At 51.4% G+C, this 13,323-nt stretch overlaps 1 protein-coding gene across 1 annotated transcript in view; it reads left to right on the plus strand.

The window, feature by feature from the left end:
• WDR41 (WD repeat domain 41) overlaps positions 1 to 13,323 on the plus strand; it is a 624,116-nt gene that overhangs the window by 150,360 nt on the left and 460,433 nt on the right. The window contains exon 5 of the mRNA XM_086960751.1: positions 7,278 to 7,340. Coding sequence (XP_086816877.1) covers positions 7,278 to 7,340 — 63 coding nt within the window. The remainder of the gene's footprint in view (positions 1 to 7,277; positions 7,341 to 13,323) is intronic.

Consider the following 13,323-nt stretch of genomic DNA (forward strand, 5'->3'; position numbering starts at 1 on the left):
TTACCTCACAGCCAAGACCTGGAACTATCTCCCCCTTCACCTCCGGCGAAGCCAGACTCTGCATCTATTCAGGAAAGACTTCAAGACCGGGTTCTTCAAATGACTCCAATGGAGTTGCACCCCCCACCCCAGAGCCTTGAGACCCTAATGGGTGAGTAGTGCGCTTTACAAATCCCTGATTGATTGATTGATTGTCGTCACCACAGCGTCCGAATACAGTCTGCAACTGAAGTACCATGGGAGATAGTGATCAAGTTTGGATGCAAAGAGGTATCAGAATCGGGCTTCATCAGTCCAAGAGAGCTAGGAATATGGTCTGAATCAACTTCCACAGACGTCTGTCTTGAAGATGACATGATTGCCAGTTCGCAACCTGGTTGTCCGACTCTGGGAAAAGGTCTGCTATCACCAAGATTTGATGTTCAAGGCAGTACTCCCAAAAATCCTTGGCCAGGTCTGAAAGGGCTTTGGACAAAGTACCCCCCAGGTGATTGATGTAACCAACTGCTCCTACATCGTCCATTTGTAGGAGAAAGCAACACTGCACCCGTTCCCTTGTCCAACAGTTCACCGCGAAGGAACCTGCCATCAATTGCAGGCAATTGATATGGAGGGACTATTCTGCAGTGTACCATCTTCTGCCTGTGGTAACTGCACCGCAGTGCGCGCCCCAGCCAGTGCTGCTGGCATTGATTCAATCACTAGATCCGGCTAGGAACCGAAAAATTACGTGCCCATTCCAGGCCTCGATGTGCATGAACAACCAGCGTAGTTCGTCCTTGGCCTTTTCGGATAGAGGGACAAATTGGGAATATGTGAGGCTGCGGCTCAAGTGTGAAGCCTTTAACCATTATAGGGTAGGGAAGTAAATGGGCCCTGGGAAGATTGCCAGGTTGGAAGATAAAAGCAGGCCAACCACTCTGACAATTTGCCGGAGGGAGGTTGTTGACTTGGAAAGGGTCCTGTGTGCTTTGTGCCAAGTTTTAGCCATCTTCCTGGATGGCAGGCCGAGAGTGGTCTCCACAGAGTATATCATGAAGCCTAAGATGGTAAGAGTTTGAGAAGGAATCGGGGCAGATTTTTTGTCATTGATTATGAATTCCAGGGTTTGTAGGAGATCCAGTGTCATTTCCAAGTGTGCAGAGAGTTCTTGCGGGCATTGATCCTTAAAGGGCATGTTGTTCCGGTACACGTTCGTATGAATCCCAGAAGCCCACTGGTGTTTAACCACAGATTTGAGGACCTGGGTGAAACACCAGAGGGCTGAGGAGAGGCTGAATGGAAGGGAGTTGAACTCAAAGGTCTGGCCTTGCCACTTGCATTGGAAGAACCATTGATGTGGTGGGAAGATTGGAACTGCCAGGTAAGCCTGCTTGAGATCCAGTCATACCAGCCAGTTGTTGGGCCTCAGGAGATAGCGATGTATACCCTCCATCTTGAAATTGTGGAAGATCAGCCATTCGTTAAATTTCCGGAGATTGATCACTGGACGTTAGCTTCCATCCCTCTTCTCCACCAGAAAAAGATTGCTTAGGAACCCTGAAGGGCGAGAATGGCCCCTTTGGAGCGGAGTTCCTGGATCTTTACCTGGATAAGAGCTACCTCTTGCTCCGAGAAGCGGAGGGGGTTAAATAGAGGCAGGTTGGAAGGGGGACCCATAGAACTCAATGTGCAAACCCTGGATGGTTTGGAGAACCCAGGTGTCTGATGTGAGGTCCTTCCCATTGTCTAAGAAGTGCACCAAACGCCCCCCAAAACATTTGTGTGAAAGGAGAGTTGGGCTCACCGTGGGTATTAGTGGAAGGGCACCACCTCGGAAACCGTTGTGAAAGCCTCTGCGTCATGGTTGACCTCTGTTTTGGTGCAAGTTCTCAAAGTGGGAGGAGTCCTGCCTCAGGCTTCTTTGCGAGGGTTGTCTCCTGTTGGAGGGGTAAGTGTTCGGCCCCGGGGAAAACCAGAGGGTTGAATATGCACTCAATGGACGATTGGGGTTTGTCTACCTAATTAAACATTGAAACAAATTTCCTGAGCTCCTTGACGAAAAGATCATCAAAGAGCCTGTCGTGCGCTACCTGTCCGCTTCCGAGTTTGCCAAATCCCCCAGTTTGGGGTCTAGCTTAATGAAGAGTGATCTACGTCTCTCAGTAGACATGGTGCAGTTTGTGTTGCGCAGGAAAATGATAGCACACTGGTCCCAGCCGGACAGAACTTGGTGGGAAATAAGTGCTTCTGATACTTGCTATCTTCTATCATATCCAAAATCTTTGTTAAGGGACTAGTCGCGTCCTGGAGTTTATCCTGGCATGACTTCTTTTGGTTCTCTGATGTATTTAGCCAGAAATGTGGGCATTCTGGCATCAATCTCAGGTGTGACAGCTACCTTGACATCCGAGTAAGGCTTGCGCATTCTGCCTGAAGGCCGTTCCATATTTATTTATAAAAGGGCTTACACAACCTCCCAGCCACATACATGGCTTCCTTGTTCCAGGGGACCATTCAGAGGAGTGAGGGTGCATCAGCTCCTCAAGGTCCAACATAGACTGCGGATCCCCTCCTTGATGGGACCCGTCCTCTCTGGGGGGGGTTAGTCACCAGCTGCTAGGATTGTTTGTGATCATAGTCTCAATCGGATCCAGTATTGGAACTGCTTGAAGCCAGGGGAAGGGGGAATGGCACCCTTGGGGTTTCCGAGGCTGTCCGGGGATGCGGATATCGCTTGAAGGAGATGGTACACGACTCAAGAACACATTTTTGTGCCTGGATAACGCATTCAGGTCCATCCCGGAGGCCTGAGGAGTTTGCAAAGTTACAAGGTGGGGGAAGTGTGGGGAGCACTAGAGGTAGGAGGGCTCCTTCTCTTCGGTGTAGCAGTTGTCGTATTTCTCCTTGAGGTAAGTATGGGACAGACTGCTCAAAGAGGGACACTCAGGTGGGTAACCTTAGGTTAAGAGCGCTAACATTTGCTGGGGGACCTAGGAACGTGTGGGTAGCGAAACGCTGCAATAGTGTTGTTGTGATCCATGTGATAACACAGGAGGCAGCCAGCCTCAGCAGACAGCAATTGCCTTCATGTGCTAAATAAAGGTCAGAATCACCACATGGGTAGTGAATCTCTGCTAAATCAGCATACTGACTCTGCAGATCTTCGTACTCCAAGCGGGCGGGGGCTCGCCAGACAACTAGCGGCTTACACTGCAGGCAGAGGCGCTCGGCAAGGACAGGAAAATGCTGACACGCACCCTGTTGCATGCGGGCTGTGAAGAGCATTTGTGCTGGAGCGTGCGACACGAGGGGAGTGCTCCCTCTGACAGCCAGAGGACCGCAGTGTGTGGTGTCGGGCCCCAGGCCCACATGATGTGAAAAATAGACGCCAGGTAGTATATTACAGTAACTGGCCACAAGCACGTGCACCCAAGCCCTTTTATTGGCAGGGCCACGTCACTCGTGACACCCATGATGGATGGGTGGGGGTGCAAGTGTGTCCAGCAGCCCTCAAGGGAGTGACTGGGAATACAGATACCTGCTAAACACTAGAACATGTCATGCAGGACACTACATTCCTCCCAAACTTTATTGAAGAACAAAAACAAAACATTAGTCCAACCTGTGGGGACAAGTAACAGTCAACTAAACACCACAGGGGCCATCCACCTTACGAGTCAGGTGGGGGGGGAAGACGTCAGGTATTGGCTGGTGACCCTGCCTGCAGGAGGACCATCTCGGCGAGATAGTTAAACCTGAGGGGTTCAGGACACGACTACTTGCTTGGATATGTCTTACAGTCCTACGTGGCTCCAATCTGCTAACATCGAGGATGGTCTGTGGTGAATTCTAACAGTTCATACAATGGGGATGCCTCATGAGCATGGATGGAGTCTATGGTTAGAGTTCACAGAGGTGTTGCCTGATCGATTGTCTCTGTTGAACTGCTTGGCTCTAACCGATAACCTGTTGGTGGGGAAATGTCTTTTCTCAAACTCCCGCCTGGGGAGGCCCGTTGTCGGGGTTGCTACGGGACTGCAGGAGGGCTCCGCTGGGGCTGCTTGTGTGCTGACTGGGGGCTGCTGCAAGACCACAGAGGAGCTGTTACTTAGTCGCACGCACAACCTTCAAGGGTGGATGAGTCTTGGCTAAGACATGCTCTCGCTGCCACAGTTCAGGTGTAGGCCAGGTTCGCCGATAGCCTCTAGTTTCTTTTGTCGGCTGGTGTGGCAACGGTGTAGGACTCCAGTCCATCTGTACTCGGGGAATGGTGTTGCTTGACGCATGTGATGAGGGCTGGCATGATGGCAGTTGCCAGCCATATGGTGAGTCGGAATAACCAGGTCGTGGTGACCTGCTGGGAGAGTTGGATGTCTGGAGGGACTTAGCAGCCATGTGTCTTCGCCTTGCTGAGGTTGATCTTCGGTGGCGGCACACCACGTGGAGTGCGCAACTCTCCTCTTGCCTGTCTTGGGGCCACTGGCAATCCATCTTGAGGCAGTGTGAGGAAGGACACTCTGTGCTGATCTTCACCCATGGCATCTGCAGTCAGGAGCAGGGATGCCGTTTGACTTAGACTGCCGACGCTGTGGGATGGACGGTCACCAGGGGAAGCGTTTGGGAGAGAGACGAGGTTTGTACTTGCTGCGGCTTATGTTCGGTTCTCCCATGAGGCTGTGTCCAGGGACGTCGGTCCGCCTTGGTGGATGTCTGGTGTGTCTGGATGTGCTCTTGGCTTGCTGTGTGAGTCCTCTGTTTCTCCCCTCGTTGGTCTTTTCAGCGCACCTGTGTTCATCCGGTTCTTCGGGGTGACAGGGTTGTCACTCTTCTTCCCTCCAGGGCGTTGCGCTTGGACTTCGAGGCGGCGCCATCATGGCGCCTGCTTCTGCCTTCTTTCCGGCATGCTTGGTGGAATTGGCCACTTCATGTAGCATGCTCCTTGCATGCTGTGCAAAGTGACGTCTGACCAAGTGTCGCCGGTTGTTGGATCACATGTTGCTGTGGCGGCCTGCCACGTAGAGTGTGCGACTCCTCTCTTGCCTGTCTTGGGTCACTGACGACTCAGTCTTGAGGCAGTGTGAGGGAGAACACTGTGTTGTCTTCGGCCCACTGCGGGGTTTTCTAGTGTAGCAGAGATGTAGGTGCTCTCCGTGCTGCGTTCAGCAGTGTTTCTTAATGGAGATGTATCGTATCTCCCGGGCTCCTGCCGCGCTGTCAGGTTCACTGGTGCAGCCTTCGGTGCACCTCTGACTTAGTGCACTCCGTCTTCTGCTTGGGCGCTTTCTTTTGGCAATTGGTGTGCCTGTGGTGTAGCTTGCGGTTGTGTTTGTTCACCAGTAGGAGCCAGTGATGCAATGTCCTCTCTAGCAGTGGCAGCCACTTGTGGTGCATTTTCTGCACCAGTCTTTCTTGTGCTTTTGGTGGGGATGGCTACCTTGAGACATATCTGTCTGGCTGATGTTCCACCCTTACTGGTGGTGGTTGTCTGTGGTGTTGCTGCTTGTGTTTGGCCAGTGCTTGCTGGGGCTGGAAAAGCTTCGGGCTTCTTTGTGCCCTTGATGACGAGCAACAGTCGTTCTCCTTTGAAATTCTAGGTAGCCCATTGGGGTGGCGCGCAAGGCACCCTGTCTTGTGCTTCCTGTGGGGCAGCTCTAGCCCCCTGGTAGCTCTTTGCACTGTCTGGGTTTGGAGTTTCTCCCCTTCAAACTGTCGTCAGCGCCCTCAGCTGCGCTAGGAACGGTGCTCCGTCTCTTCAGCTTGTCTTGCCTGGGAATGGGGGTTGTGGTCTCCTCTCCTGGATGCGGGTACAATCTCACTCAGTCTGTGGCTGGATTCTTGCAGTGTGTGTAACCTCTCTTCTGGCTGGAGCTGCATGTGGCTACCATACGATGCACTATGCACTTGCATCTGTCTCTATTTTTCCTTTCTTTTGTGGGTGACTGCAGTGCTGTATGGTTGCCCCGGAAGACAACAGCCGCTGTCATGGGCTCTGTGTGAATGGGTGCACATGACGGGAGGCACTATCTTGTTTCCCCTGTGTGTGGTTATTGGGGCTCTTCCTCCTGTCGGCAGCAGCGCCTGGACATGGATTCTGGAGATGCTTGGGTGCAGGCTCTGAGCAGTTAGGTGGAGCTGCAGCCACCTGTGTTGTGAGTCCACGACAGTCTCACTGATGCTGTGGGCTGTGCGGCGGTGCAGGCATGCGGCCACTGGGGGCGCTGCAAACAGGCCTCTGCAATGTTTCTCTTCCTGTGCGGCATCCAGATCATGTGGGTGCAGGACAGCCTCTGCGTTTCTGCAGTCTGGGGTTTCAGCAGATGGCTGACACAGTTGGTAAGGCGCCGTTTGGCAGGTCACTGCCACTTATCCAGTTATCCTTGATGCACCGTGAGGTGCACAGCAGGCAGGCTGGGCAGCTTGACTTTGATGCAACAGTGGGGCTGTGGTACCCACAGTTGACCGCTAGGCGGCACTGTCCAGTTGAACATAAACCTCAGCACCGTTCCTGACGCCACGGGCCTCGCGTTGTGGGCACTGAGTTTGCTGGGCCCACTCCTTTAGAGTTCCAGCGGCTGCCCAGATGCTGCTGGTTGCCCGGCCCCCATGAGCCTCACGGGAGCAGATGCAGAGGGGAAACGAAGGCTTGGCAGGCACAGCTTCCCGCTCACCGCCCGCTACAGGGTAAGTGTCATTAATGCATGGGATGGTGGTGCCAGCCACTGAAGGGAGTGGCTGGTAATACAGATACCTGCTAAACACTAGAACGTGTCCTGCAGGATACTACACAGTGTGCCCCTCCCTGCGCCCACTGCAAGGGGAGTCCGAACTTTGCAGCAAACAGTGAAAGCAGCCGCGAAAGAACCGGCAACGCGTTCCCACGGCTTCTGTTGCAAGGAAGAAGTACTGGCTCTGCTGAAAATATGAAGAAATCAGTTAGGGCAAAACCGAAATTACCCGAGGAAAATCTGAGGGACTGGGGTCCCGATTTTTAGCTTGTACGACAGGTGTGGAGCAGCGAAGAAAGAGGGGACTAAAGTGGATGAGCACACATACTGGATTCCCATTGGATAATGAACTTTTATCTTCATCTTTACCTAGGTTTATGGAAAATGACGTTTTTTGTTATTATGTTATGTTTTGACATGGCTGCTACTTAATAAAATGGAGAAAGATAAAGCCTAATCCTCTCTTCTGGGACCTGACAAATAATTTAACAGTTTATTTTTCAGGTGTTTTTAAAGCATTCAGGAAGGAGGAATGTCTTAACTTGAGTTTCCTTAATAAATATGAAACAGGCCTGGAATTCTGACAATGGTTCTCAGTACCAGAAAATATCAGACTTTTACGCTACTGTAAAGGTAAGTCCTCTGATTTATGCATGTTTTTCAGATTTGTAATAAAACGTACTTTTGAGAAAAATTGACTAAAAAATGTTTAACAACCTACTATTACATATATGCAAGTGATCACCGAGAAATGTAGGTGGTAGATCAAGCCTCTTGTCTGGCCATTAACTGTGGAAATGTAAGGGTCACTATTGTAATCCTAAGAGGAAACATTAGTCTCCGAGACTGGAATCTGCCAGTATGTGGGAGCTCAGGGCATGCCTAACCTGTGTGTAACGGACAAATTCAGAGTCAGTCAATGCAAATTGCTGTTGCAGTGTAGAGAATGGTTTAATATCTGTCTTGTTCCACAGGTCATCCATGCGTGAGAGGCCTATGAGGTCCCATTTGTCAAACCCCTTACATTTCCAAAAATTAACCAAACGTTATAAGTCCCATACTGGTGCCGCAAGCATAAGTCTGTGTTCCAAACCCAGGCCCTTGGAAGCTGTGTGCCAAACATGTACTGAGCGCTTGGTGGGGCCCGTGGTTGGAAAGCATTGCGGGTTAGAATAAAGGGCTCTATTATAATTCCCACCAGAGAGCTGCCATCTGTCCATGTTATAGCCTGGATCTCCGGGTCGGGCGTAGGTACCATGGTTGACGGAGGCCAAGTGAGCCGCCCAATAATACTTTTTATATTGGGGAGACTAATACCCCAATCGTACCAGTTCAGGGAGAGTTTACCAAGAGCGATACATGGCTTTCCCTCCCATAACAAATCTCGCTGCAGGCTCTCTACCTCCCTGAAGTAGGAGGCCGGGACCGGGTCTAAGGAATTTTGCAGGACATAAAAAAACCGGGGCAAAGACATCATTTTAAAAAAGGCCGCCTTTCCCAGCAGGGAAAGGGTAAGTGACTTCCAGTTATTTATGTCTTTCCGCAGCCGAATTAAGGGTGGGCGTAGGTTATGGGTGTAGCGAAGAGAAGGGTCCTAGGAAAGAAAGATTCCCAGATGTTTGAAGCCGTCAGTCCGTATCTGTATTGGACACTCCCGCTGTGGGACCAGCGGCTCCCCGCCACTACAAACAGTAGAGTTTTACTCCAGTTAACCGAGTATCCGGAAAATCTACCAAAAACAGTGAGAATATCTAAAACCACAATCAAGGATCGCCTCGGATACGTTAGATAAAGCAGAATATCGTCTGCGTAGAGGGAGATACGGTCTTCCCATTCCGGAGACCAACGCAGGCCACAAATCATTGGGTCCTTGCGTATCCAGGCCGCTTGTGGTTCCAGTGCCAGGGCAAACAGGAGGGGGATAACGGACATCCCTGTCGGGTCCCCAGGCTCAACTCAAAGGTTGCAGATGTTTTGTTATTGACTACTACTTGGGCAAGAGGCTGAACGTTTAAAAGTTGTACCCACTGAATATATTGCAGGCCAAACCCCATCTTCTCCAACACCGCCCAAAGATACAGCCATTCTAAGGTGTCGAAAGTCATAGTGGCATTGAATGAGACTATAATAGCCTGCTCTAGGATAGATGCTGCCTTGCCCAGAACTCCATGCACCCTATGCAGGTTAAGGGCTGTGTTTCGATCCGGAATGAAGCCTGAATGGTCTGGATGGACCAGTGTCTCGATCACAGTATTCAGCCGATTAGCCAGCAGTTTAGCCAGAATCTTGGGCTCCACATTTAAAAGGGATATAGGCCGGTACGACCCACACTCAGTTTTGGGCTTCCCTTCCTTGTGAATGGTGATTATGGTTGCCGTTCTCTGGCACCTCCTGACTCTGGCATATTCGTACATAGTTTTAAGATATGGGGCCAACCTGTCTGGTTTAAGTTTGTATAGTTAGATCGGCAATCCATTAGGACCAGTGGCTTTACCTGAATTGAGGGATCTAATGGCTGTTGCTACCTCATCATTAGATATGGCACTATCTAGGAAGTCGCGGTCAGTAACCGAAAGCTTGGGCAGCTTTATGTCAGTTAACAGCTGGTGGGAGTCCTCCACAGAATACGGAGTCACTGAGGTGTATACAGTTTCTAAATGAGCTGCAAACCTGTCCATGGTGTCTTGAGGATCCGTGAGGGTCCCACCCCCGGGCTAATGGAGCTCAGGCACCACCGGCTGGCCCACTCTTTCTTGTCTAGCCACGCCAGGTGTTTCCCGGCTTTGTCTCCCTCCTCGTATAGCTGCCCCTGTTGTGCTCTTCCCAGAGCTTTACCCTGTTCGGTAGCTAGCGCTCTAAATTCCTGCTGTGTAAGTGTAAGGCGGTGAAGGTTTTCGGGTGAGACATCTGAACTCACTAGTTGGCTAATCTCCCCCTTAATAGCCTCCATTTCCCTACGACGCTCTTTCTTATTTCTCAAGATTAAGGAGAGGACCAGACCCCAAATCACCGTTTTGATGGCCTCCTACAGGATCTGCGGGGATTCCACAGAGCACTCATTTTCGATAAAATAGTTATCTATGGCCGCAAGGAGTTCCTTGCGGATTTTTGGGTCACAGAAATACCATGGGTTGATGGGGGCCACCCTTCCCACCTGTCTATAGCTGGGGACCATGTGGAGCCAAACTGGCAAGTGGTCAGAGATGCCTCTAGCAAGATGCTTAATCTCAAGAACGTGGGCAACCTGGGACCACAAGGAGAAGTGATTTCTTCGCCATGATACCCACCTTTCGTGAGCTAGAGGTAAATCCTGCATGTGCCAGCAACATGTAACCCCTGCGATGTAGGGTCTTGCATACACTTCCGATAAGATGCTTTTCCTGAAGCAAAATAACATCCGGGGTACAACACTGCGTTTAATCTTGTCCCCTCCAACCCATTAACATTTCAGTTTAACAGTTTAATCCCGCTGTCACCTCGTGCAGCCATACCCACTTGAAATTTCTTTTCATCTCCTTTACGGAGAGTACAATGTGTGTGCCTACTACCCCTTCAAAGATTACAATAGACGTTGCTGAAATAATGAATCTAATAAGAACATAACAAAACACCCCCTCCCAACAACCCCCCACCCTGCTGCCCTGCACTCTGGGCCTAAATCTGCCCATTGAAAACTTGCAGAGTGCCTGTCGCTCTCGTAAGAAATCGAAGATGAAAAAAGAGGGAAATTAAAGTGCTCGGTGTCCCTACCCCCAACCATACCACATGGGGGTCCCCTTGAAGGCGAGCAACTTAAAACTATATAAGTTTACAGGCCTCCTCAATCAGAGACAAGAATCCACCCTCCCAGGCCCACCCCATTTCAGATCCCCGTTACTCAGTTCAAATGCCGCCGTCAGCCAAGTCTCTCTCTCAGGCATGTTGACTGTCCGCGCCCTCCCTTTCGCTGCGGTCGTTCGGGCTCCTCATCCAACGATGGTCAATCCATTCCGCCACTGCTTCAGGTTGTTCGAAGAACCACGCTCTGCCCTCCGCCTCGACCCGGAGCCGCGGCGGGAACAGCATCAAGTATTTCAGTACCCTCTCTCTGAGGTCGCTCTTTACAGAAAGGAATGGCCTCCTTTGCCTCTGCACTGTCTGCGTGAAGTCAGGGAAAAAGTAGATGTCGGCGATTTCGTAGTGAAGGGGTGCCCCCGATCTAGGTTTCTGGAGAAGAACATCTCTGTCCCGATAGTTTAAGACCCGAGCATACATGGGCCGCGGGGGAGCGCCTGGTCTGGGACGGCCACCCGGGACCCTGTGAGCTCACTCAATTACAAAGAACTTACTGAGGCCTTTGGGCTGCAGTTGTTTGAGAATGAGAACCTCAACAAAAAGGTCCTGGGATTGCCCCTCTGATTTCTCCGGAACACCCAAAATGCGGAGGTTATTGCGCCGGAGGCGGCCTTCTTAGTTGTCCAGCTTGAGGCCTGTGACTTTGCGAGATTCTTGGACCTCGCTGACGTCCCCCTGCAGCTGCGAGACATCACCAACAAGACTGGCAGCTGTTATTTCTACCTGTTTGACCTTTTCATTGAGCTTTCCCAGATCCGCTCTGATCAGGTTGATGTCAATCGCCATAATGTCCATTTTGTGCTGCAGGGAAGTTTTGACTCCGGTAATCGCCTCCATGACATCTTTCAGTGAGAGTTCCTGTTCCTCGTCCCCCAAGCTCCCCTGGCTGGCATCCCTAGACAATCTGTTCTGCTGTGCGTCTTTTGATACCGTGTGCCGGTCCAGCTTGTTTGTCTGCGTCAGCTTCGTCCCTCTGGACCCTGAGTCTTCAGAATGCTCTATTATGAATTCAAGTGTCTTCTCCCAACCAAGCCCAGGGCACCCAGGGCAGATGGACGTGCAGCCTCTCACAGCTCAGAACAGATGTGCCGGTCGGCAAGGGCCCCAATGGTCAGTTCTGGGCGCCGGGGGACCCAACACCGATTCTGGCACCCACTGGGGGAATGCTCCCCTCAGTTCAGTCCTCTGTGGCAGTGGTGGTGCCTGAGGCTAGACTGTCTCGCTGGTGACAGGTCTCAAGGGCATTGTGCACTATGATGCCCAGCTGTGCACCCCTTCACCGACCACCCGTGGGGTAGTCTTTCACTCTGTTGGCTTTAAACAGCTTTAGTTATTGGGTGTATCCCAGGCGGCCCATCACTTTCATACTGTACTTCCTAGGACCCCTGGGGTACTGGTCAACATCACATGGGAACAGCAGGTGGGCTCAGCAAGGTCAGTGGTGGTCTGTTGCTGCAGCTTCAATCTGCACCGAGAAGAGAAGTGGGGCAGAACATACCGCTGATTATGGGCGCTCCGCCCCCATTTACAAATTTGCAGCTGTTGCGCACCATGCCTGCTTCAGGAACTGTGTCCCTCTGCCTCACCAGTGTCTCCCCGCGGGCCTCTAGTCACCATGGGAATGCCAGGACCTTGGTCTCTGCTCCACCGCGGCGTTCAGTCGAAACCGCAGCGGCACCCTCAGGGTTCTGCGCCACCGCTGTAAGCCGTCAAGGCGATCGGTTCTTTCTCCCGGTTTCCCCGTTCACTGTGGGTCGTAAAAGCAGGCCTCACTGCTCCGGGGCCCATATCTCCAGTTTCCGACCTTCAGGGCAAGTCGGGAGAAGCAGGATGGTGACCGCTGCTACTCCGCCACACGGGGTCAGACGGGACGGATCATCAGCCAGGATAGACTTGGGGAAGGGACGTGTACCGGAGCCTCACTTGACGCGGCCATCTTCGATCGCCGCTTGGCCACACCCCCATCTTGGTAACTCTTAAATCAGCTTTTAACTACTGCAAGGCCCACCTCGTCCATAGGATAACACTGGGTTACCTTATTACATTTAATAAGTGATAACTTTAAATTGGGAGCGGGTAGGGAGGTCAAGTTTGGTGTCTAAAGAATTGTAATGTAAATTTCTCTTTAATGGTAAAGTCGCATTTTAAGTTAGAATTCTGAAAATTACCCTTTTAGAAAGCTGGCATTTTCTTCTAACCATTTGGTGCTTCCAGCCTGTGACGTCAGTCACATGACTAGGTGTAGCTGGCAGATCTTTGTGCATTCTTCCCATACGGTGCTGGGAGGATGGGCCTTCTCTGACTTGTTGAGGGAGAGGAGCTGTCGCCTACCACACTTGCACATCATAATGCCACTGCCGGAGCATCCTCACAGAGGGTTTGACACTAGTTTGTTTCTGCCCAGACAAGCTGGGGTCAGGGAAGGGAGGCAGGCAGGAAATTCCAAACACCTCTGGGGGTGGAAACCTCCAGAACCTTCTCCTACTTTACAGCTAACACCAAGTATAAATATTGGACCTTCAGACCCAGCTCTTCAGTACACATCTTGGCCAGTGGAAGGTCTTCTGTACTTCTCTGCTGAAAGAAGGACTGCTACTCTGCTGCCGTCCTGCTGCCTGAGTGAAAAGGACTGGACCTGCATCTGTAACCAAGGACCACCAGAGTGAATCCAAAGGCTAGTAGGCTGGCCTTCTAATCAGAGCCTCAGGGACAGAAAAGGCTCCAATCATCTTGAACCCAGCGCCTGTACTCTGCTTGCTGTGAGTCTTGCCCCCGAAGTGGT

This window comes from Lissotriton vulgaris, chromosome 3_1, assembly GCF_964263255.1.
Source record: "Lissotriton vulgaris chromosome 3_1, aLisVul1.2, whole genome shotgun sequence".
Lineage (NCBI taxonomy): Eukaryota > Metazoa > Chordata > Amphibia > Caudata > Salamandridae > Lissotriton > Lissotriton vulgaris.